General features: G+C 63.5%; 2 protein-coding genes across 5 annotated transcripts; both read right to left on the bottom strand.

Annotated features, from left to right (window-relative positions):
- Positions 1–2,457: 2,457 nt before the first annotated feature.
- On the bottom strand, positions 2,458–5,638 carry LOC146427104 (dnaJ homolog subfamily A member 1-like). Its single transcript, XM_085082251.1, has 7 exons — positions 5,489–5,638; positions 5,222–5,420; positions 4,185–4,289; positions 3,876–4,103; positions 3,567–3,797; positions 3,377–3,477; positions 2,458–3,286 (listed from the first exon to the last, which is right to left on the bottom strand). Exons 1-7 carry the CDS (start codon positions 5,618–5,620, stop codon positions 3,059–3,061), a joined length of 1,224 nt encoding a protein of 407 aa, XP_084938377.1. The 5' UTR covers positions 5,621–5,638; the 3' UTR covers positions 2,458–3,058.
- Positions 5,639–13,197: 7,559 nt separating this feature from the next.
- Positions 13,198–20,999, bottom strand: NES (nestin). Of its 4 annotated transcripts, none has more exons than XM_085082507.1 (5): positions 19,934–20,999; positions 18,939–19,063; positions 18,347–18,420; positions 16,253–17,766; positions 13,198–15,982 (listed from the first exon to the last, which is right to left on the bottom strand). In XM_085082507.1, exons 1-5 carry the CDS (start codon positions 20,744–20,746, stop codon positions 13,691–13,693), a joined length of 4,818 nt encoding a protein of 1,605 aa, XP_084938633.1. In that variant the 5' UTR covers positions 20,747–20,999; the 3' UTR covers positions 13,198–13,690. The 4 variants fall into 4 exon arrangements, with proteins under 4 accessions (XP_084938633.1, XP_084938632.1, XP_084938634.1 ...); XM_085082506.1 differs by having other exon boundaries at positions 13,198–16,234; positions 16,271–17,766; XM_085082508.1 differs by having other exon boundaries at positions 13,198–15,964; positions 16,271–17,766.
- Between the last annotated feature and the right edge of the window lie 2,636 nt (positions 21,000–23,635).

The following is a 23,635-nucleotide window of genomic DNA, read 5'->3' as shown; positions in this document are numbered from 1 at the left end:
GAGCTCTGGGACCCCGAGAGCTGGGGCGGCACAGCTGGATGGGGAGTGAGCTGCGGCAGCCTGCGCTCCCCCCACGGTGGCCCGGGGGTCCCATTCTGCTGCCCTGGGGTTCCGGGGGGCTTCAGGGAGGGCAGCGGCGGGAGGTGCCACCTCCCCGGAGCACGGCCGCGGCTCGGAGCGTTGGATGGCGGCTGCTCTCGAAACAAAAGCAAATTCCTCCGAGCGGAGCTGGGAAGGGGGGCTGGGATGGAGGGGCTGTGAGTAACCCCAAAACTGCTCTGGAGGCTGTGCCCCCCCTCTCTTGGCACCGCGTGGGTGGTGTCGAGGTCCCCGGCGCCTCTAATCCGGCACTAATCCTCCCCGGTGACCCCGGTGGCCCCCGGGCGGCCCCGCTGCCCCCCGGGCTGGGGAGGGAGCCGGGTTGGCCCCTCGCCTTTCATCTCCGGAGACAAAGCGGGGCCCGGCCCCCTCCTCGTTCTGTGCGCGGGGAATGAATGCCCGACCCTGGGGGGCCCTGGCCCCTCACCCCGGAATTTTTCTGTGCATTTTCTGGAAGCAGAGGCTGGGTTGGCTGTGGGGGAACTGCAGGGGGACGTGGTTGCATCTCACCACCCCCGACCCCCTCCTCCCGCCCCGTGCCGGAGCCATCGGGAGGGAGCGGGGAACTTCGAGGGGGATGCGCTGGCTCCTGTCCTGTCAGGGATGTCCCTGCGCGGGCAGGGGGACAGGACTTGTCAGGCAGGTTTGGGGTTGGGGGGGACATCCCCCTCCTCTGGGCCACAAGTGGGGGGATGGAGGAGGGAGGCTGAGCTGCAAGAACAACACCCCCTACACACATCCAGCCCCACGGCACTGGGAAGGGACCCAGAGTGACCCCAGCCAAACCGTGCCCCCCTAGGGCTGGTGTCACCCCCCAGTCACGCCCACATCCTCCGGGCTGGCTGCTGCCCAGGTCAGAGCCCCTTCCTGGATGGTCTGGGGGGTCCTGGCTGGCTGCCAGACATCCTCCCCCCATCCCACCCCATCCACCATATACTGACTTGAATGAGGAACTGGGGACAGGGAGGTGTCAGGCTTGGGGCAGGTCTCGGCCCCTCAGCTCCCCAGAGAGGGGATCTCTGGGTGGGTGATGAGCTTGGTGGCCACGAGGCCTCTGCTCATGGGGGTTAGGTGGGCCCAGCGCCTGGGAGGGCTGGGGTGTCACGTAGGCACAGGGCCACGTGCCTGGGTGGGCTTTGGCACATGGCACAGGGGTCCTTGTCCCTGAGGGGGGACAGCTCCTTGCACCCAGCGTGGTGGGAGGGGAGCCTGGTCTCGGGGGTGCGCCCATCTCACTGGGGTGACACACTTGTCCCCGCGGGTGTCCCCACGGCTCAGGACAGCTGGGGACGCTGACGCCTGGGTGGCTCAGCAAGGCGTCGTCAGCCCCGAGGGAGGGTGACTGTCACCTCCAGTGCGGGTTCACCCCCACGCCACGCCCAGCGGGCTGGGGGCTGTGCAGGAGCCCCCCCTCCATTCCCCTCGGCTGGCGGCTGGCCAGCATTGTTCTTGCCTCCTCCTCCTCCTCCTCCTCCTCCTCCTCTCCCCCTCCAGCTGCATGTGGTGCCGGAGCTTTCCTGGGCTCCAGTGGAGGGGGGGCCTCCAGCCCCAGCCCCACAGAGTCCCCCAGGCCTGGGCTCCTGTAGGCAGGGGTCTGGGGGATTTGTCCCCATTCCATCGTGGAGGGGTCTCATCCAGCAGCTGCACGTGGAGGGAGCATGGGGGGAGGTTATGGGATGCAGCTTGGCCCCCACTAAGGTTTTTTTGGGGATCCCCCACAACTGCTCAGTAGCTCAGCTCTGCCCCATGGCACACTGGGAACCTCCCTTGGGGGGAGTGCAGGGCTGAAAGAGGGCTGAGGATATCTGGGGGGGGGTCTGCATTCAGCTCTCCAGGGATGCCAAGATGATGCAGAGGGTCTGGGGGTAACAAGGTGGTGAATTCTGGAGGTGGGAGAAGGCAGTCTGGGGGTGACACCAGGACAGGACAAGAGGCTGGGGGCATGCAAAGGGTCAGGATTGTTTTGAGACAGGGGATGGGGGTGTGGGTGCAGTGTTGGCAAATAGGGCAGGAGGGTCTGGGGGGGCTGGGAATGGGGAGAATCTCCTGCCCAGGGGGCTTGGGGCCTGTGTCCTCCCCGGCTGGAGCAGCAGGAGCCAGGAGCAGCTGCAGGCAGGGGGAGGCAGGACCAGGCACCTCCCAGTTGTGTAAGGATGGGGAAACTGAGGCACACCCAAGATCAAAGCATGGCAGACTCACCACCCCCGGGCTCCTGCTGCCCCACGCTCAACCCCACACCCTGCCCCACACACCACCCCACTCTCAACCCCACACACTGAGTTGGGATTTGCGTTTAATGCCAAGTACAAAGTCACCACCCCCCCGGCCCCCCCCCAAAAAAAAAAAAAGAAAAACGTCTAAAATTCTTCAAAAAATAAATTAAAGTGAAGGGACGGGTCCCCTCCAACCCCTCCTGTCCTGTGCAAAGAGAAAAGAGCCACCCCCACTGCATCCCGGCTCCAGCAAGGAAAGAAATGGGCAAAGCAAGGGGCTGGGGGCCCAGGCAGCAGCTCCCTACAGTGGGGGGCTGGGAGTGGGGGGATCCCCGAGGGGGGCAGGCAGTTCCCCTCCTCCCCACACTGGCTCCAGCACAAGCTTGGCCCCACCGGAGCAGACGGGGAAACTGAGGCAGTGGAAAGGGGCACACCCTCCTCCTCTCTGGCCAGGGCTGAGCTTTCCCAGTGTGGGATGTGCCCACTGGCAGCTGGACTCGACCCCACGCCCCCCAAGCCCTCTGCCCACGGCGGTGGTGGCTCCACTGCCCTGGGGCTGGAGGGGCGGGGGGGCCTCACCCAGCGGGGCTGGGGGGCTCTGCTGGCTCCCAGGGGAGCAAGGGAGGTGAAGTGCTGTCAGAAAAGCAACCTATGTACATCCCTGAACGTGGCGGCTCCACGAGCCCCCTCCCCGCCGCGCGGCCCCAGCCCTGCCCCGCCTGCACCCCAGGGGCTCCGGCCCCCCGCTATGAGGTCTGGCACTGGACATGCTGGCGCATCCCGTCCTCGAAGTCATCCTCGTGATAAGCTTCGCCAGTGTAGGGCCGCCGGCCGGGCCCACCGTGCGCCGTGTAATCACTAAGCTCCACCTCCTCCGTGTCCTCCGTGGCCATCACCTCCTCCTGTGGCGGGAAGAAGGCCTGGAGCTGGCGCAAGCGGTCAGCGGGGAGCCAGCCCGGCTCGGGGAACTTCACCTGTGACCAGAGAGGGGATGTGAGGTGTGGGGTGGAAACTCAGGAAGCCCAGAGGTCGGAGATGTCAACTCCCGCCCTGCTCTAGCTCACCTCAAACTGCAGGATGAGCTTTCCCTTCTGAAATGGGCTCCTGTAGACAGGCATCCCCTCGTTGGGGATACACTTCAGGTCCCCAGGCCGGATCACATCCCCTGAGAGAGAGACGAAGGTCACTCTACTGCGCTGGCAGCTCCTGGGCCCCCTGGCTCTCTCACAGGTGCATCCCTGAGTCCCTCCTCACCTGGCGGGGAGGACACAAGCAGGGTGCGGTTGTCCAGGGTGCGGATCACCTGCCGGCACCCACACAGGGCGTCTGCCAGGCTGATCTCCCTCCTGACGATGAGGTCGTCACCGCTGCGCCGGAAAACGGGGTGTTCCTTCTGATCCAGGACAATGATGATGTCCCCGGGCTCCAGGCCGGGCACCTGGTCCCCTTCCTCATGGAAGGTGATTTTCTGCCCATCCTTCATGCCTGTGAGGAGTGTGGGGAGAGCTCAGGGCACGTGGGTCACTTTGGAGTGTCCCCGCTTCACGTTCAGCCCTGTCTCACCTTTATCCAGGTGGACACTGAGGATCTTCTTCTCCCGCACGACCTTGCGGCCATTGCAGGTGAGGCAGCAGTCCCGGGGCCGGATCCACTCGCCTTGGCCCTGGCACTGGGAACACACCGTCTGGATCTGCTGGATCATGCTGGGCCCCAGCTGGTGGATGCGAACCTCCATGCCTGAGCCGTGGCATTTGGGGCACCTTCTCTGGGCACCCTCCCGCACCCCACAGCCTGTGCCGAGGGGGACAGTGGGTCAGAGGGTGGGGCAGGGGGTGCTGGGGCAGCCCTCGGCCCCCACAGCCCCTCACTCACCTCCACACTTGCGGCAGATGATGTTCTTCTGCAGGGACAGCTTCCGCGTGGAGCCGTTGTAAAGGTCCTCCAGTGACACCGAGAGCTGGTGCACCACTGTCTTCCCTGGGCATGAGGGAGAGCTTGGCTCAGCGCCCAGTTCAGCACCAGCCATGTGTCACCCCCCATGCCATGGCTGGACAGGCACTGGACACCACTCAGGGTCACCAGGTCCCCCCAGAGCCAGTCCCACTCCTTTCTCAGGGATGGCGGCAGGGACACCAACAGGGACTGTTTCACTCCAGGCTGGGCGTCTCCAAGCCTGGAACCTGCCAGCTGCCCTGGGGCAGTGCCGGGTCCCCAGCGTGGGCAGGGCACCGTTCCCACCCCAGGGCTCTCAGCCACCCTCCAGCTGCTCCAGCTGGAGTCGCTGGGACGCTTCCCTCGGCCTTCTAATTGCCCTGCTATTAACTCGTGCCTTCTCAGCAAGAAGCGCCATAGCGAGTCACCCGTCCCGAGTCACCCTGTCCCTGTGACCCAGGCCGAAGGCATCCGGACAGTCACCGGGCCGGCCCCGCACGCCCTGCGTCCTGCTGCCACCCCGGGGCCACACCGGTGAATCAGCTCCAGCCCCGGGGACGGCGGGGGAAAGCCGGGACAGGGACAGGGAAGGGCCCTTTGAAGAGGGGCAGGTGGAGAAAGTAATGAGGGTGATGAGGAGCTGCATCGGGCTGTGCGGCGGGGGCAGAGACGGCCTGGGGATCCAGCTGGATCCCAGTGTCCCCTGAGCCAGTGCCATGCTGGGCACCAGCCCCCTCTCACCCCAAGGCCCCAGTAGGTCTGTCACCCCCTGAGCCAGTGTCACACTGCACTTGGGTGTCAGCCCTCTCCCACACCAGGGTTCCCAGCGGTCCCTCAGCCCCCAAGCCAGTGCCACGCTGGACACTACCCCCACCCACCCCAAGGTCCCAGCAGGTTTGTCACCTCCTGAGCCAGCATCATACTGGGCCCCAGCCCTCTCCCACCCTGGGGTCCTGGTGGGTCCCTTAGCCCCATACCTCTCCTGTCTGCCCGGCCACGCATCCGTACTCCCCCTCCGAAGAAGAGGTCGAAGATGTCCATGGGGGAGCCAAAGCCACTTCTTCCCTCTCGGCCGCCCAGGCCCCCTTCCTTCATGGCCCGCTCGCCACCGCGGTCGTACAGCGCCCGTTTGTGGGCGTCTGACAGCACCTCATAGGCCTGGGAGATCTGCTTGAACTGGGGAGGGGGAGAAGTGGGTGAGGTGGGAGAGGACCAGCTGGGAGGGGCCGGGGAGCTGCACGTACCCGCTCGCCCTCGCTGGGGTTCTTGTCGGGGTGGTAGCGCAGTGCCAGACGCCGGTATGCCCGCTTGATCTCATCCAGGCTGGCGCCCGGCCGCACGCCCAGCAAGTCATAGTAGCCTGTCTCCTTCACCATCTTCCTCGCCGTGATGTGCTGGGACAGGACAGAGCTGTGAGCCTGGGACCCCTATCCAGCCTGGGACCTCTGCCTGGCCCATGACCCCCTGCCCTAGCCCAGGACAGCTCCCCCAAAATCCCCATTGACTCCCGTTCTCTCCCTGCACAACCCTACCTCAGTTTCCCCTCCGGCAGTATCCCATGAGGCAGGGTATCCGGGGGTGGTCTGGGGGGTGACAGCCAGACCCCACACAGGGGGCTCACAAGCGTGTGCATGTGTGCGAGTGGACCCCAAGGCCTGTCCCCACTGCAGGGAGGGAAGCGCCTCAAAGTCCCGTCCCTCCGCGGGACCCCCCAAAAGGCTTTGATCACTGCTCTCCTTCCTGCACAGCCCTGCCTCAAGTGTCCCCCCCGCAGCAGCATCCCGCGGGTCGGGGGATGTCAGGGGATGTCTGCACGGTGTGACATCCCCGCTCCCCGGGTGCGGGGACAGCCAGGCACCGCACGGGGGTCCCGTAAGAAGGGGCGGTGTCGGGGGGTGCCACATGCCCCCCTCGGGCCATGTGCCGCAGCCGATAAACCCCGCGCGGGGTGGGGACATGTTTATCTTGCGACACGGGGGGACGCGGGGAAGCGCCCGTGACCCACGCACGAGTAAACAACCGGCTCCGACACCGGACCGGCCTCGCCGGGACTGGAGCTGGGTCCGTCCCTCGGGCCTGTGTCCGTCCCGCCGGGTGCAACGCGGGATCCCCGGCTGTGGCGGCTCCGCCCGCCGAGGGTCGCGGAGCGGGGGTGTCGGGGGCTACCGGGCGGTGTCAGAGGCTACCGGAGCCGAGGTGACACGGTGACATGCCACTCCGCAGCCGCGGAGACACGCAGACCCCACACCCAGTGTGGAGGGCCGGAGCCCAAACCCGGTGCTCACGTCGGGAGGGTCGCCCCAGAGCCCCCCAAGAGCCCTCCGGGCCCGCCGGTCATTCCGATGAGCCACCTCGGGGGTGCCCGGGCCGGGATCACCGCTGACACCGGCGGGGAGGGGCGGGCAGACCCCTGCCGGGGGTTCCGGGGAGGTTTGGGGGGTCCCGAAGGGATCGGGGGCTCGCAGCGGGGTCCCGGAGGCTGCCCCCCCCCACTCACCGCCGCCGCCGCTCCGCCGCCGTCTCCGAACTCTCTGGAAGCCGCGGGCACGCCCCCCGCGCCGACCCCGCCCCCTCCGCGCCGCACGCCGCGCCCATTGGTGGAAACGCCCCCCTTCGCCCGCCCATCACCCCGCTGCCCAGGCGCTGATTGGTTACGGCTGTGTTCCTCGCCGGCCCGGGAGGCGGGGCGCCGTGTCGCGTTGTGATTGGCTGTGATAGCGGCTGGGCCCGCCCCCAGGGCCGACTCCTTCTCGCTCATTGGCTGGGGGAGCGTGGCCAATCAGAGGGAAGAGTGGGAAATGCGAACGCCGCGAGTGTCCGGCAGGGGGCGCGCGGGGTCCGGGGGGCGTGGCATGGGGCGTGGCGGGGGCGTGGTGGGGGGCGGGGTGGGGGGGGGGTGGGGCGTGGTGGGGGCGGGGGGGGGGGGGTGGGGGCGGGGTGGGGGCGGGGTGGGGGCGGGGTGGGGGCGGGGTGGGGGCGGGGTGGGGGGCGGGGGGGGGCGGGGTGGGGGGCGGGGGGTCACTGGGGAGGTCGGGGGTGGGACGTGTCCGGGTGTGTCACTGGGAGACTCCGGGCGTCCTGGAGCAGGGGCACAGGGAGTTTGGCGTGGGTCTGGGGGGTAGCGGGGGAGTCTCGAGGTGGTCCAGGGGGTTTCACAAGGCTCACAGGGGGAGTCACAGGGGGTGTTCAGGGGGGTCCAGGACGGTCACAGGGGAGTCCCGAGGAGGGGGCGTGTACCCAGGGGATCCTGGGGACTCCTGGTGGGGTAACAGAGTGTTCCTTGGGAATCACAGGGTTGTTCTGGGGGAGCCTGTGGAGTGGGTGGCTAGCTGGGGGGGTCACAGGGTGATCCCCAGAGGTCTGGGGGATCGTGGGGAGGGTGGTATGGAGGCCTGGGGAGCTCACCGGGAGGGCGAGGGACCCCAGAGAGTCTTTGCTCTCCACTCTCCTGTGCACTGGGGGTACCCCCAGAGAGCCCAGCAGAGCCTTTCTGGGGGTGCCTGGTTGTGCTCCCCCTCCCCAAATAGGCTTTTTTTCAGGAGGGCTGCCAAGAGCAGGGAGGGGGTCTGGGGGCCGGACAGGGGGGTCTGAGCTTGGGAACCAGTGTCTGTCTTGAGGGCCATGGGCCTGAACTGGGGGTCTGATCTTGGGGTCTGGGATCTGTCCAGGGGTAAGAACTGGGGGTCTTGGGTCTTGACCAGGGAGCTGGGATCCTCCAGTTTCTTTCGTCCCCCTCAGGGCACTGGGGGGGTCAGGGCCTCTCCTCCTGGGCCCCATCGAGGGCTGCTCAGGCATTTCTGTGCCCCCTCCAAGATTCTGGGGTCCCCTTGTTCTCCCCACAGTGGCCTCAGGTCAGTCCTGCCCAGGGCTCTGGCCGTGGGTCGCTGGGGTGGCCACGGCCAATGAACCTCTAGGGGAGGAGAAGGAGGAGGAAAGAGGGTAGGAGGAGGATGCTGGAGGTTGTGGTGGGGTTTGGGGGGTGCAGGTAGCCCCCGCCATGGCCTCCCCTCCCTGTGCTCTGGTCCAGCGCTGCTGTCCCCACTGGCCATATTTGGCCAGGCCAGGCCTCTCTGCAGCTCCCAGGGGGCTGCAGGGCAGGGCTGGGGGGTCCTGCAGGCCTGGAGGTAATAAATCCCCCCCACCAGAAACCCAACCCCAGCTAGCAGCTGCTGCCCTGCTAGGGCCAGAGACCCCTGGCCCACCTGCCCCAGGAATCTGGTCGGAATTCCAGAGGGAAGCTGCTGCATTGGGTGATTGACAGGGACGGGCCAGGAGCAGGGTCTGACATGGGGTCCCCAAACTGGGAATGGGGTTTCTAAACTGGGCACGTTGTTCCCAAACTGGGAATGGGGACCCTAAACTGGGAATGGGGATTCTAAACTGGGCACATGGTTTCCAAAGTGGAAAAGGCATCTCCTAACTGGGCACATGGTTCCCAAACTGACAATAGGGTTTCTAAGCTGCTAATGGGTTTTCTAAACTGGGCACACTCTTGCCAGTCTGGGAGCAGAGTCCCCAAATGGGGAAAGGAATTCCATGTGGTTCCTGAACTTGGAATGGGGTCCCAAACTGGACACACAGTCCCCAAACTGAGAAACTGGGAAAAGGGTACCCAAAGTGGGAATAGGGTCTCCAAACTGGGAAAGAGGTCCTCAAACTGGGAAAAGGGTACTGAAACTGGGAATGGAGTCCTCAGACTGGCCGCATGGTTCCCAAACTGGAAATGGGTCCTTAAACTGGGAATGGAGTCCCCACAGTGGGCACACAGTCCCCAGACTCAGAATGGAGTCCCCGACCACACAGTGAAAGTTGTCTGGGACAAGGAGTGCCGGAGCCAAAGGACCTTCCTGTCCCTTCCCAGGCTGGATCCGGTGACTGGCAGTGACTCAGGACTGGCTACAGTCACATCCTGTCCCCTCCGTGTGGCCCTGGCCTGGCACTGTGCCCCAAAACTCCCATGGGCACTGGGGCTGGATCCTGGGGGCTCAGCCCCACAGCAGGTTTGGCCACAGGGGTCGGGTCCAGCATCAGGGCGGGGGACACAGCCCGATTGTCCCAGTGCCACCTGCAGCAGGGTCCAGCTGCCCCCGAGGACAGAGTTGCTCCGTCAGCATTTCTGTGGCTGAGTCACCTCCAGCACCCGCTATGCCCGTCCCTGATGTCCCACAGCATGGGGGGTGCATATGTGTCCCAAAACTAGAAGGTGCTCTGGGGGGACTTCCCCTCTCCCCATCATTGGCTCATGTCCTTCCTGCCTGTGGCTGGTGCTTGACAGGCTGGGTGAAAAGGGAAACTGAGGCACGGTGCTGGCATGTGTGTGTGGGAGCTGGCTGGGGTTTTTCCCAGTGACAGCCCTTTCCCATCTGCTCCTGTCCCACCCTCCGTGTCTATGTGCCATGTCCCGGGCTGGGATTGCAGGAGCCAGGGCAGGGCTGGGGCTCTCAGGGTGTCTGAGGGGTCAGGGGGAAGAGGTGTGCCCTGTCCTCCCCCAACTATTTGAGGGAGGTGATGGTGCAGGGATGGGAGCCAGGGAGTCAGCCAGGAGGTGGGTTGGGACACTGGGACCGGCAGGACATCGCTCCAGGGATGAGGGGGGAATCACCCCAAGAATGGGGAAGAATCACCCCAGGGGTTCGGGGGGCATTGTTCCAGGGAGAATCATCACTCCAGGGATGGGGGAACGTTGCAGCAGGGGGAATTTATCCCCCCAGGAATGGGAAAGCATCACCCCAGGGAGATTAATCACCCTAGGAATGGGACAGCATCGCCCCAGGAATTGGGGTGCATCACTCTGGAGGCTGCATCACCCCAAGGATGAAGGGAGCATTTTCCCAGAGGGATTAATTGTCCCAGGGATAGGGGAGCATCATCCCAGGGGAATTCATCACCCCCGGGACCCCACCATCCTCCCTGCTGACGGACGGCCCCAGGCGCACATTCCCGGCGGGATTGTCCCCGGGCTCGGCCTCAGGCATCCGCACCGCCCCGGGTCGGCAGCAGCTGTCGCAGCGCTGGGGCACGGGCGCTGCTGGGAGGTCACGACCCGGCAGCTGGGTGAGCCCCTCAAAGCGGGGCAGAGCTGATTTTAGCCGGCGAGAGCTATTCCCAGGGGTCTGACCCGGGTGAAGGGCGAGCGAGAGGGTGACCGAGCCACGCCCCGCTCCCTGCATGTGCCCGGAGGTGTCACGGGAAGGGACGGTGCTGGCGGGGGGTGGTGATGCCTCCCTGGGGGGAAGCCCACAGCCCACATCCCCGCTCTGCTCTCGCGAGGGGAACAAGCCTGCCTCTCCCATGGGGCTTTTGGGGTCCCTACTGTTGTTCCCACCGTGCATCCCCCTTGGGAACAGCCCCGGCGCTCTGGTGGCCCCAGCGTGGCTCCTGCTTGCCTACATTTAGCATCCGCAAAGGCTCATTTTGGGGAGGGGGAGCAGGGGCTGCCCGTGTCCCTCCCGCTGTATTTTTAGTCCTTTCCTTATAAGGTTCCCATGGATTTTGGGAGCTGAGAGCGGAATGAAGTCATCGCTGAGGTCATCCCGCCTCGTCCCCCCTCCCTGTCCCGGCGCGGGCTCACCCCACAGGGAGTTTTTGTGTGGCCTCCATTGAAACTCCCCTCGCCCAGCCTGGAAGGAAACAAAACCCTTCCCTGGCTGGCGGGGGGCCAGCCTGCGGGGGGTGCAAGGGCTGTGGGGGGTTCTGGAAGGCTGCGAGAGGCTCCAGGGGCTCTAAAAGCTCCAGCCCAGGCAACAACCGGCAGCTCCCCCAGAGCTGCAGCCCCCAGGACTCTCTTGCAGACTCCTGTGCTCCCCTGGTGCTCCCGCGGGGGTGTGAGCAGGGTTTGAGTGCAGGGCATCTCCCTTTCTCTTTCCAGCCCCTGAAGGCAGCGTGGTTCCCAAAATCAGCCTGTGTGCATTCTGGTGGGGGTGGGACAGTGGGTGCTGCCCATGGGGCCTGGGTGGGTCTGATGGAATTTGGGGTCAGGAGAGATGTGCCCAGTGGGTCTCTGAGCTGCAGCCCCAGCCAGGGTGATCATGGGGTAACCCAGGCACACTTGTGTCCCCCTAGGGTCATATTCAGTCCCTCCAGAGTTGTGTTTGGTCCTGTTGTAGTCACACTCAGTGCTGAGGGACACTCCTGGTCCCACTCCTGATCCCACTGAGGACGTGCTTAGTCCTGTGAAGGACATCCTTGATCTCACTGGGGGCATGATTGGTCCCATCAGGGACGCATTCAGTCCTGTTGGGGACATACTCAGTCCCACTGAGGACACACCTGATCCTGTAGGGGACACAGTGGATTCCATCGGTGACACACTTGATCCCCTTGGGACACAGTCACATCAGGGACACACTCAGTCCTGTCGGGAACACTCTCGTCCCATTACTGTACACTCCCTCTCACAAGAGGGACGAGGGCACTCACAAGACCTGGACGAGCCTCACGGGGTTTTCTCTCCTGGCTGCAGCCCCGGGGGATTCCAAAGTCTCCCCCACCTCCCCCCCGCCGCTGACTCCCAGACTTCGGCGCTTCATCCCATCCTCCTCCTCCTCGCAGGGAAGAAGGGGCTCCAGCTCCCCCCGCCATCTGTCCCCCCTCATCACTCTGTCAGCACCGGCTGGAATGTGGATTAATTTCGTGAGGAATGTCACCCCCCGCATGGCGAAGCCTCGCCGCCACCATCTCATCTCCTCCTCAGCATCCTCCACCCCTCTCCCGGCCCGAGGACCCCCAGCTTTGGGGACCCCCTCGGGGGCACTGGGGGCTCGGGGGGTGGCTGCTGGAGCTGCTGCTGGGCTGATGCTGCCCAGGCACCCCGAGGTGCGTTGGGCGAGGGGCTGATTGAACGCAGACTCGGCGCCTGATTAAACTCATCAGAGGGGTTTTTTTTTTATTACGGTGTTTGGATCCGTTGGAGTTTCACCTTAAAAGGAAACTATCGCCTTGGGGCAGGGGAGGGGGCCGGGGGCTTCACAGGAAGAAAGGCAGATAAATGTTGGGTTTTTATCAGTCCCTGGCTCCGGGCATCCCTGGGCGCTGGCACGGGAATGACCGAGCTAAATCCGGCGCGTGGGCAAGCGCCGGGGCCAGCCAGGCGGGCAGCCCGGCCGGGGCACTCGAGGAGCGATGCTGAACACACCCGTGGGTGCGAGGCTGGCGGTGCCCAGGGATGCCATGGCCGCCCGAGTCACCGTGTCCCCTCGCCCGGGGTGACTCAGCCCTTTGCCCGGCATAAAGGAACCCATTCTTCATCTGGAGGCCGATTTATGCAGCTCTTCCCGCGCCGTCCCCACGCCCGGCTGCACAACGGGGCGATTGAGCCCCGCTGGCTCCTCACAGCCCCGCTGAAGGCCAGCACCCTCTGGATGATGGGGTCCCCACCGCGGTGCCGTGGCTCCGGAGCTCCAGGGGCCGCGATCCGCGGGTTGTTCCGCGGGCACACTGCCCAGCGCCGGCAGGAGCAGCGGCTGGTGCTGCTGGCTCCTGGCTCCGGGCGCTGGCACGGGCAGTGGGTGGGCTGGGCTGGCATCCCATCCCGCTCCTGCCGGCAGCCCAGGCGGAAGCTGGGGAAGTTCCTGGCCAGCAGCGAGCCCTGAGTGGCATCTGCGAGGCCCCGGGGATGGGGGAGCATCACCTCGGGGGGCTGCGTCACCCTGGGAATGGGGGAGCATCATCCTGGGGGCATTGTCCTGGTGAGCTCCATCACCCTGGGGGTCTGCATCACTGCAGTGGTGCGGCCGCGTTGCTGCAAGGTTGTACATCGTCTTGGAGATGGGGGAGCATCACCCCACGGACCCTGCCCCTGGCCCATGCTGATAGATGGCCACAAGCGCACTTTCCTAGCCAAAAGAAGCCTGGAACTGCAGCCCCTCCCCAGACTGTGCCCTCCCCTAGCCCCCCAGCCCTACCCGGGGCTGCTGCCCCCTCCACCCAGAGTGAGGAGACCTGGGGCTTGGAGTGGGAGGATGAGGCTTTATTAAATTAATGTCGAGGCAGTGGATACATCCAGCGTGGCTCAGCCCCCAGTGTTGGCGGGTCAGGCCTGGGGACCTCAGAGTGATGTCGCCCCAAGGCGCTGAGTCCTGGGGTGCAGTGTGGGGGGGTCCCCAGCCTCCAGCTGGGCTTCCTGGGGCAAATGCTGGGGGAGTGGAAGGGGGAAGATTGCAAGGAGGGGGTAAACACAGAGTTTAAATTAAATACAGCCACGGCAACCCACCCAGAGGAGGTTTGAAATGAAGCAGGGGTCCCGGAGCAAGCATGCGAATTTGGGTGGGCTGTGGGGGTGGAACGGAACTTGGTGGTTCTTCACTCTGAAATGGGGGGCAAAAAATCCACACAAACACGTTAAAAACTGTAAGGAGACAGGGAAGCATTAGGAGGGTGGGTGGGACAAGTGGGGGTCCTGGGTTTTGGAAGGAAGGGGGCTACCAGAGGGGTCCCCCTGACTGCTGTCACTCATCCCCCGAGGACCAGGGCTCCTGCTCAGCTCTGAGCTGACATGCTGGTGGCTGGTCAGGCACGAGGCACAGGACATCCTCCCCCAGAGCAGGGGGCACAGGACTGGGGTCAGCTCCACCATGCTTCCCTCTTAGGGTGACATCCCCCAGCTTGGCGGCAGTGCCATCTCCAGGGGTTGGGGGCTGTGGTGGCATCACTACCAAGGGGTCTGCGGTCTCTGTGGGGAGCTCCAGTTCTGGTGCTGTGCTGGTGATGCCATTCAGCACCTCCTCAGTGAATTCAGCCAGGTCCTCCAGACTGGCCTCCCGGTGCAGCCCATTCTCGGCCTGGACAGGACACTCCATCTCCGGTATCACATCTCCTGCTGCCTCCTGCACTGTTGGCTCTTCCTCGCTGGATGAAGCAGGTGAGGAGTCTTCCCCTGCATCCTGGGGAAGCTCGGTCCTGCCAGGACCCTGCTGCCCACCCTCGGCCCCCCTCACCCCCATCAGCTCCTGGTTGAATTCCAGGGCCTGCTCAACTATTTCCAAAATATCTGAGTCTTTCATGACATCCACCGGCACCTCTGCAGAGAGAACAGCTGTGTCAGGGATATCTTGAATCACCTCTGGAAAACCTCCCTGCCCTAGCACAGAGCCCAGCTGAGGGGGGTTGGCCTCGGGGGGCTGCTCATTCCTGGCTGAAGGAGGGCTGTCCCTGTCCAGTGCTTCCTCCTCCATGGATGGCTGTTCTTCCAATGGTTGCTCTGCTTCTTCAGGCACTGCCTGGGCCTGGAGCCCTGCTGGAGGGATGACCTTGGCTGTACCATGGAGAGCCATGCTGGGTTCATCCTCATCCAACTCCTCCTCCTCCTCCTGCCCCACCAGCCCCAGGCTGCAGGGTCTGGCATTGCTCTCCAACTCAACTGTGTTGTGGAGCTCCTCATCTGATTCAGCAGCCAAACCTTTCAAATGCTCCAGTCCTTCCTGTGCTCCACTGCCTGTGGCACCCTGGGCTGGCTCATCAGTACCTCTTGCTAATGGTTTTACTACCTCGACACAGCTGGAATCTGTTTCAGGCTCAGCTGGGCCTTCCTCCAGCTCAGCAGTGTTGTCCTCATCCTCATCCTTTGGTATTTCAGGTTGTTCCATGGGCATCTCCATGTCTTCATCTGCTTCCCCAACAAATGCCTCGAGGTGCCCTTTGCTCTCTGGCACTGGAGATACTTCTCCAGGAGCTCCCAGATCATCTTGGCTGCCTTCAGTTGCTTCAACTTTAATTTCTTCAAAGTCCTCGGAGATGTCGGCTTCCTCCGAGCTGGACACCTCTTGGTTGGGAGCAGAGACCATGAAATAACCTTCCTCCTCCTCAGCACCCTCTGCCACAGGGGCCACCTCCACCCCTGCCTCCTCTTTGGGGCTCTCTGGCATGGTGGGAGTTGGTGGCTTGTCCCTCCCCTCCAGCCATCCTTCACCCTCCTGAGCTGTATTGGACATGGGTGCTGTCTCCGTGGTCTCCTCAGTCTCTGGAGACTGGCTGGGTGCACCCACAGCCAGCATCTCCCCTTCATAGAGGTGCAAAGGTGTGCTGTCTGGCAGCGTTTCCTCCAGCTCCACCCTCCTGCCATTGCCCAGTGTGGGCTCTGGGTCTCCAGGGTCCTCCTCCTGTGCCCACTCGCCACTCTCCATGCTGTCACCTGGCACCTGCTGCAGTGCCATAAGCTCTGAGCTCTCTGGTTTCCCCGGCTCTGAGCTGAGCCCATCATCAGCATCCTCATCCTGCTCCTCCCACAGCTCCTCTGGAGCCTCGGCTGGTTCCTGGCTGTCCTCTGGCCCAGGGGCTCCTGGAGGGGCTGGGGCAGGCTCTGCCATGGTGCCCTCCTGCTCCTGCCCTGCCAGCTCTGGTGCCAGCTCAGCCTCTGGCAGTGGCTGCTGCTGGCTCATCTCCTGACTCTTGGCACCTTCTTCATCATCTTCCTGGGCTTCCTCCAGCTCTGCTGGCGATGTGCCATCTCTCTCCTCACTTCCCAGCCTTCCTGCACTGCTTGGGGTGTCATCTGCCTGGGCTGGCTCTTCTGTCCCCAAAGTCCCCTCTGTGTCCCCTGCTGTCACCTCCCAGTCCTCTGGACAGGGCTCTTGCCCATTGCCATCATTCCCCCTGCCCCAGAGCTCCTCTCCGGGCTCCAGCTCCTCCTGTTCCTCCCCCTCTTCCACAGAGCCACTTTCTGGCAGGTCCTCAGGCTCCTCTGGGGCTCTGCTCTCCCACCCCAGGGTGTCACCTCCCACAGCCTCTCCTGCCTCGGGATCCTCTCCTGCCTCAGAGCCTTCTCCTGCCCTAGGATCCTCTCCTGCCTCAGAGCCTTCTCCTGCCCTGGGATCCTCTCCTGCCTCAGAGCCTTCTCCTGCCCTGGGATCCTCTCCTGCCCTGGGATCCTCTCCTGCCCCGGGATCCTCTCCTGCCCCATGGTCCTCTCCTGCCTCAGAGCCTTCTCCTGCCCCATGGTCTTCTCCTGACTTGGAGTCCTCTCCTGCTGTGTTGTCCTCTCCTGCTCTGTGATCCTCTCCTGCCTCAGGGACCTCTCCTGCCTCAGGGACCTCTCCTGCCTCAGGGTCCTCTCCTGCCTCAGGGTCCTCTCCTGCCTCAGGGTCCTCTCCTCCCAGTACCTCCCTGCTGGCCTCTCCCTTTTCTCCCTCACCATCTTTCATGCTGCCCATGTCCTCCTCTCCCATAGCATCTTCTTCAGCTCCTGACAAAGCCTCGTCTGCTGGGGTGGCCTCATGGACACTCGAGGGCTCCTGGTCTGGGCACAGCTCCTGTCCTCTTTCGTCCTCTGCAGCCAGATCTGTCTCACACATGGGCATTTTCTGCTGCTCAGACTTTTCCTGCTCTGCGTCAGTAAAGTCCTCTTCCAGGTGACCTTTTGTGGGCAAAACCAGGTGGCTTTCCACAAGGACAGCATGAGCAGCTTCCACTTCTTTTTGCAGACACTCCTCTTCTTGCACATCTGTTTCTTCTCCCTGGAAATCTCCATTCTCCTCACAGGGACTGTGGGGTCTCCTCTCCTCTTCCTCCTCCTCTGAGGGGTGTGATGGCTCTGTGCTTGGGGTCTCTGCCCTCTCCTCCCCTTGCTCTGGCTTTTCCCAGCTGGTCACTATCTGTCCAGGGAGACCCCTGTCCCCTTCCTGGGCCTCCATTTCTGGATCCCTTGGGCTCAGCACAGCAGGTGCCTCCTCCTCCCATGCTCCCAAATCCTCCTGGCTCCCTGTGGCACTCAAGGAAGTGGCCATGCCCAGTGGGGACACAGCTCTGTCCTGCAGGATGCTGCTCTCCACACCCAGTCCCTGGAGCACGACTTCCCCAACCCTCTCAGCTGCAGGGCTGTCGCCATCCTCAGAGTCCTCAGAGGGCTCTTGCTCTTTCTCGGGCCACTCTGACACAGCCTCTCCACAAACCTCTGTGGGTAAAACAGGGCTGAGGGCATCACGGGGTGCCCAGGTGGCACTGAGAGCAGGCTCTCCTTCAGGCTGAGCATCATCTTCCATCGCTTTGAACGCATCCTCCAGCGCCTCGCTGACCAGCTGGGCTGGGTACTGCAGTCGGAGGGTGGGCACTGCTCCCAGGGGCTGCACGCTGGCATCGGGGGTGTCACCCGTGGCTCTGGCCAGAGGGTGCTCTGTCTCTTGGCTCATCACACCCCTGGCTCCCCCCGGCCAGGCAGGACCTTCTCCCTCAGAGTTCCCCGGCTCCTGCGGCGAGGGGCTGGGGGGCTCTGGGGAGAGAGGAGGAGCAGCTTTGCCCGGCTGGGAGGGGCTGGGACTGGCGCAGCCGGGGACTCCTGGCCCCCCAGCCCTGCCGGCAGCCGGTGGTGCCGTGGCATGGAGGACTGAACTGATTTTCTGGAGCTCCCTAGCACTGGGAGTACTCTGGCTTTTGGGTATCAGGGTGTCACTTTGGGGTTTTGCTGGCTGTCCCCTCCCCTCTGCCCTGGGGAAGATGGAGGGGCTGGCGCAGTGGTCCCGGGGCAGCAGCCGCCTGGTCTCAGGGCTCGCTGGTACCAGTTTGCTGCTGCTGCTCACCTCCAGTTTGAGATCTGCAAAGAGTGAGGTGCAGCCGTGAGCGGCCGAGAAGCCTCTCCATGGCTCTCCCAGCCCTCCCCTGCAGCCCGGCTGCCTCTCTCTGCCCCCTCTGCTATTTTTAAACAGCTCCTTCTTGGAAAGTGGGAAATTCCTCCCTCTTGAGTGCAGCGGATGCCGATGGTCCCAGGGGATTCAGCATCAGGCCGGAACAATGCTCTGTCCAGCTGCAGCCACGTCAGGTCCTGCTGCTGGGGAAAGTGTGCAGGTGACAGGCTTTCCTTGCTTTTTTTTTGTTTTGAGGAAAAAGGAAATGCTCAGCTTGTTACCACAGCCCGCCGTCCTGCTGGGCAGATCTGTTCCTGCCCTCCCCATGCAAGGCAGGGATTAAAAAACAAGGCAAAGGAGCAGATAAGCCTTATCTGGGCTGTGAACCCCGTGCCAAGAGCCCCCGGCCGCTGTTCACACCTTCTTATCGCGGCTGGGCAACCGCTGCCAGGAAAATGCAGGAAAATGTGTCTAAATCCAGCCTCATTCCCCAGGCTCTCCCAGGGTGACACAGTGGTGGTGCCAGGGCTGGCGCCGGGGGTCCCTTACCTCGCACACCATTGGCCAACCTGAATTCCCCAGCTGGCATCTGCAGACGGGTGCTCTCTGCTTCCAGCAGCGTCCTGGAGGAGGAGAGGAGCGTGGTGGGGGCTACAGGGTGTGTGCTACAGGGTGTTGGGTGCACCTCAGCTCACCGCGCTGGGCTGCGGCAGTATCAGGGCAGGTAAACTGAGGCACGGAATGGCTACAGATGGTTGTGCTGCCTTGTCACGGCTCGGTGAGGGAACGGGGGGACGGAAGAAGCCCCCCTTGCTCCTGCCTCCCATCCCATCCCCCCGTGCCCGGGATTAGTGTCCGCGCAGGGTGACATCATGCTCTGCCGGGGAGGCCCCTCGCCTGGGCTGGGACAGCCCCTATTCTCATGCTAATTGTCCCCCCAGTCCCTGGCAGGCGGCCTTTGTTTGGGGCCATCTGGAGGGGGCACAGGGCTACCCTTAGCGAGACCTCCCTTGTGCCCGAGACACCCTCGTGTCGAGACCCTCCCGTGCCTGCCGCGGCGCCAGGTTCGGCCCCAGCTCCCTGCACACGCTGTGCCGGAGAAGTGGCCGCTCCCCAGCCCCAGTTCCACCAGGAACCTCACCTGTAGGTCGCCACTTCCAGGCTGAGGGACATCTTGAGGTGCATGAGCTGCTGCCTGTCCTCCAGCACCCTGGCGATCTGCACCCGCAGGCTCTGCTGCTCCTGCTCCAGGGCCTCCATGGCGAGCTGCGGGCAGCACAGCGGGGTCAGGGGTGCCCCAGCCCTGCCTGAGCCCTGTCGGTCCCTGGGAACCTGGGACCGAGCAGGTGGCTCGGCTCATCCCCTCAGGATGCTTCAGGGACGTCCTGAGTCCCTGAAGGAGTCCTGGGCGCTGGATTTTAGCACGGGGCGGGCTGAGGATGTGGCAAGGAGATGAGCAGGGCTGAAAGGCCATGGGGAAACGGCTGCTGGAGGAGGGTGGAAAGGCTGGGGGGATTCAGGACTGCGGGACGCCAGCGTGGAAAAGAAACAACTTTCAGGCGAGGCCGTGGTACACTCTGCCCCAGGACGCCCACGGCTGGTCCCAGGACCTGGAACAAAGAGGGACCCTTCCCCGGGCAGTGCTCACTCCGTTGCCGGTGTTTCCAACCCACTCCGCCTCCACCTCCCTCTGCTAAATCACTTTTGCAGCTGTTGGGTCGCAGCTGCAGCAAAGTCGGTGGGAGTTTATCCTGCCCACACCCCCGCAGTGTCTGCGCCCCGCCGGGCTGTCGTTATCCCAGGATGCTGGCTCTGGAGCCCAGCCGGACTTGGGCAGGGTGCTGGGGGAGGAACCGGTGTCTGAGTGCTGCTCCCCTGCAGTGGGGTGGCCCCGGGTCTCTGTTGTGACAGGGACAGGGATGTCCCCAAGCTGCTTTCTCTTCCTCCCGCCCTCCTCACCTTTATCCAGGGCCATCGTCCATCCCTTCCCTCGTGTTTGTTCCCTCTGTCTTGCCTCCTCCCATCCATCTCTCATCTCTTTGCTCAGGGATGTGCCCTGAGTACCCACCCAGGTACCCACAGCCCCTGCTCTCCCCCTCCCCAAGGACCCAGAGCCTTCCCTCTGCCTTCACTCACCTGGAACTTTTCTGCCTCCCCACGCTGCTCCTGCCACTGCTGGGCCAGGCTCTCCTCCAGCATCTCCTTCCGTGCTTTGAGCCCCGCCAGGTCCTTCTCCAGGTGCTGCAGCTGCAGCTGGCTCTGCTGGTTGTCCTCCACCGCCTTCCAGAGGTTCTCCTTCGCCTGGCAGAGGGATCCCTCCAGCTGTGACACCTCTGTCTTGTAGGTCTCCACCGCCCCTTTCCAGATCTCCGAGAGCCTCTTGGAGTAGTCCTCCACCTCCACTGGCTGGAAAGCCACCGGCGCACAGCGGAAGCTCTCCAGGCTGTGGGAGAAATTAGCGATCTCCTGGTCCAGCCCTGCTTTCTCCTCCTCGTGTACCTCCAGCAAGGATTCCACCTCCTTCTCCAGCTGCACAGCTCTCTCCTTCAGCCAGATCTGTGCTCTCCTCTCCTCCTCCAGCTCCTTCCTGCTCAAGGACAGCTGCTTCTTAGCTTCTTCTCGGGCTGCCTGCTCCTTCTGGCACCTGCTTTTCACCTGCTGGACCTCCTCGTAGAGGTTGTCCCTGGCCAGCTCGGCCGTGCACTTCTCCCTGAAGGCATGATCTAGTGCATCCCGCAGGGCTCTCAGCTCCTCCTCGTACTTCACCCTCCACGAGTCCCCGGCTGGGCTGCTTTTGGCGCTCTGGATTTCAGCTCGCAGAACCTCGTTCTCCTCTTCCAGGAACTTCACGCGGGCCAGGTATGCCTCCAGCCGTTTGTTGAGGTCCCACATCTGCAGCGATTCCTCTCCCAGGGCTCTCGCCCCTGTGAAACTTTCCGTGCTCAGCATCGGTGCTGCCGGAGGATGCCGGAGCTCTGGAGCCGGCACTGCCCAAGGAAGACGCCGGGGAGGAGGGTGCCGGGGAGAATGCCGAGGCAGAGTGGGAAGGCAGGGAGGGAAGCGAGTGGCTGGGAGCAGAGGGGAGCGCAGCTATTCATACTCTGCGATGGCGAGTGGGAGGCTCCCGAGACCCAGACGAGCAGCCTGGTTTAACCCTTGCATAGCCTGGCCGACTCCAGCTCGACGCTGAGCTCTGATTTCACAGCCCTGGGGAAGAGCAAGGTGTTCCTTCCCACTTTGGGAGGGTGACTTGAGGGCTTGGATCCTCCCCCCGCGTGGCTCGGCTGGAAATGCCCTCCCCAAAGCCTCAGGGCCATGCCAGGGAGGTGGAGGGCTGCCGTGGGGCTCGGCGTGGAGCTTGGGAGGCATCCAAGGGCAGTTGGCAGATGCCCATCGTGAGGGCTTGGCTGCAGCATCCCTCGGTGGTGGCTTGTCAGCCCCGTGCTGCTCCAAAATCTGAGGGCAAGGGAGCCACAGAGGAGCCCACCGAGGGTCTCACAGTCCTGGGGAGGTGATGGCTGCACCGAACACATCGGTGCCTCCGTGCCCGGGCTGTTTCGGGCTCAGCACAAGCCAGGTTCTGTGCCCTGGATCCATGCATGTGGGAATGCCTCTGCAGAGGGAGAACTGCCTCGGGGAGCACAGCACATCATCCCAGCCGATCCCCCCTTGGGGCGCTGCATCCAGCTGTGTCCAGCTCCAATCTTCCCTCTTTCCAGATGTTCGCGGTGGGATGTGCTGAGCAGAGCCGGGAGCCCAACGGGAGCTGCTCCTCCGGCAGCCTCCGAAACTTGGCAGGCGCCGACTCCGCGTTTGGCTTCCGTCAGAGCTTTCACCCGCGCGGTCAAGCCGTCACGGTCGAGACAGGAATCGCTTCACGGGGAGCATTTGGGGATTAGGATTTTTGATCTTCTCTTTTTATTTACCCCAGCTGACTTATTTGGGGGGAAGGGCAGCGCGCTGGCAAGGGGCGGAGATTTAAAAATTCAAACTCGGGAGGTTTCTGTGAACAAAAGGGGCAGGAAAACGTCACTTGGGGAGAGACTTGTTGTCAGCGTTTTCTCCCGGTCCTCCCCCTCCCAGAAGACGATGTTTTTTCCCACGGGAGGGTCCCTGCTATGTCCTCACCAGGGCAAGGAGCACAAGAATGTCCCCTCCCGCGCTGTCCCACGGGACAGGCTCCAGGCGACCGCTTCTGGAAAGACAAGCAATAGTCCCCTCTGCTGGCAAAGGCCACCCAGAGCCATCTCTGAGCTCTTCCCAGCCTCGCAGCCCCCGGGAGCTGGTGGGGATCTCACGCCTCCCACATGGGGAAGCAGCAACAGCGGGGGTCCCAGCACCCCCGCGGAGGGCCGGGGTTTTCCCATGGTGCCTGGATGGTGGGGAGTGGGGTATGACCCGGCTCGAGGGTCCCCAAAGGCATCCTCTTTCCAGCTCATCTCCGGCCAGACATCCTGTCTGTCTCCTTGGCCTGCTCTGGTTTGCCTCTCACAGCCAAGACTGAAATGCTATTAAGGAGCACAGGGAGTGCTGAGGTTGGATAATTGATCTGGGGTCCCCAGAGCCCTGAACTCTGGGGTGATGAAGCCCTGCTGTGTGTCTCTATCCTTCTCCTCCTCATTTCCATAGTTCATCTGCTCCAGAGCTGGCCTTCCTTGCTGCCTAGCTGCTCCCACTTTTCTCCTCCTGTTGGGTGCCCCTGGGGTGTCCAGATGTCCCCAATATCGGTGTCTGCTGCAAGAAGGCCCCCCAGTGCTCACAACTGCACCAGGGGGTGCCCTGGGAGCATGTGTTTCCTTCCTCCCTGGCCTTGTTCCCCTCTTCCTCTCCATGCCTTTGTTTTGGGGTTCCCAACTCTGCCTGGTCCCCTCTCTCACAGCCAGCACCAGGCTCAGTGTGACAGCCTAAATTCTGCAGCCCATGGAGGACTTGGGGACCCCAGCAGTGTTGAGGGGTCCCAATCCTGTCTGAGAGGAGTCTGGGGGCAGAGCTGGGAGGCATCCTGGGGTGTGCACGTCTGTCTGTCTCTTCCTCCTGTGGTGTCCTTGGGGTTGTGAGTGACTTGGGATGGAGGCATCTGTGTTCCTGGGGGATGATTGGGGTCAAGAGACTCTCAGAAGGGGGATGTCGATTTCCCTGAGGGGTGTTCATGGCCAGAAGACTCTCAGGAGGGGGATGTCCATGTCCCTGGGGAATGCTTGAGGTCAGGACGCCCTAGGATGGGGATGTATGTGTCACTGGCTGATGCTCAGGGTCAGGAACCTCTCAGGAGGGAGATGTCCAGGCCTCTGGGGAGTGCTTGGGGTCAGTACCCCCTGGGAGTGAGATGTCTGTGACCCTCGGAGGTACGTGGCATCAGGACTCCCTGCGTTGGCACCCCAGGGGGTTCTCAGGGTCAGGATCCCCTGGCAATGGGATATCTCTCCTGTCCCTGTGGGGTGGCCATTCAACAGCAGCAGAGGTCTGTGGGGTGGCAGTTCAAGGGTGCCCCAGCCCTGCAGCCCCAGGGTGGGAGCTGGCACGTACTTGGCACGGGGCACGTGGCAGGCACTGGTACGTGACTTTGAGCAGGGCTGCGGGAGGAGGAGGAAGCACAGCTGGGCACTACGGCCCTTCCAGCCTGAACACAGATGGGGCTGGGGGTCTGCAGTGGTTGGGGGTCCCTGTGGGACCAAACCCCTTTCCATGTCTCTAGCTGCTGGGGCTGGGGCTGGGCTAATGGGAAGTGCTGGGAGGCCCCCAGCATCTCTGGAGCTGCAGGCAGGGTGGACATTCTCCGCTGTCCAACAAGGGTTGTGCTCTCCTCCTGCCTTGCTTCTCTCCTGCCTTGCTCCTCTC

This window comes from Lichenostomus cassidix, chromosome 25, assembly GCF_008360975.1.
Source record: "Lichenostomus cassidix isolate B80296 chromosome 25, HeHo_3.0, whole genome shotgun sequence".
In the NCBI taxonomy this organism is placed as follows: Eukaryota; Metazoa; Chordata; class Aves; order Passeriformes; family Meliphagidae; genus Lichenostomus; species Lichenostomus cassidix.
The sequence above is the reverse complement of the archived record's forward strand: the minus strand, read 5'-3'. Positions and strand labels throughout refer to the sequence as shown.

Excerpts from the sequence above, each read along its gene's own strand:
- LOC146427104 (XM_085082251.1), bottom strand. The coding sequence starts at position 5,620 with ATGGTGAAGGAGACAGGCTACTATGACTTGCTGGGCGTGCGGCCGGGC. Across the intron at positions 4,290-5,221 it reads TGGCCGGGCAGACAGGAGAG|GGAAGACAGTGGTGCACCAG; the intron begins GTATGGGGCTAA and ends CCTCATGCCCAG. Across the intron at positions 4,104-4,184 it reads CATCTGCCGCAAGTGTGGAG|GCTGTGGGGTGCGGGAGGGT; the intron begins GTGAGTGAGGGG and ends CCCTCGGCACAG.
- NES (XM_085082505.1), bottom strand. The coding sequence starts at position 20,746 with ATGCTGAGCACGGAAAGTTTCACAGGGGCGAGAGCCCTGGGAGAGGAA. Across the intron at positions 19,064-19,933 it reads GGGAGGCAGAAAAGTTCCAG|CTCGCCATGGAGGCCCTGGA; the intron begins GTGAGTGAAGGC and ends TGCTGCCCGCAG. Across the intron at positions 18,421-18,938 it reads CTGGAAGTGGCGACCTACAG|GACGCTGCTGGAAGCAGAGA; the intron begins GTGAGGTTCCTG and ends CTCCTCCTCCAG.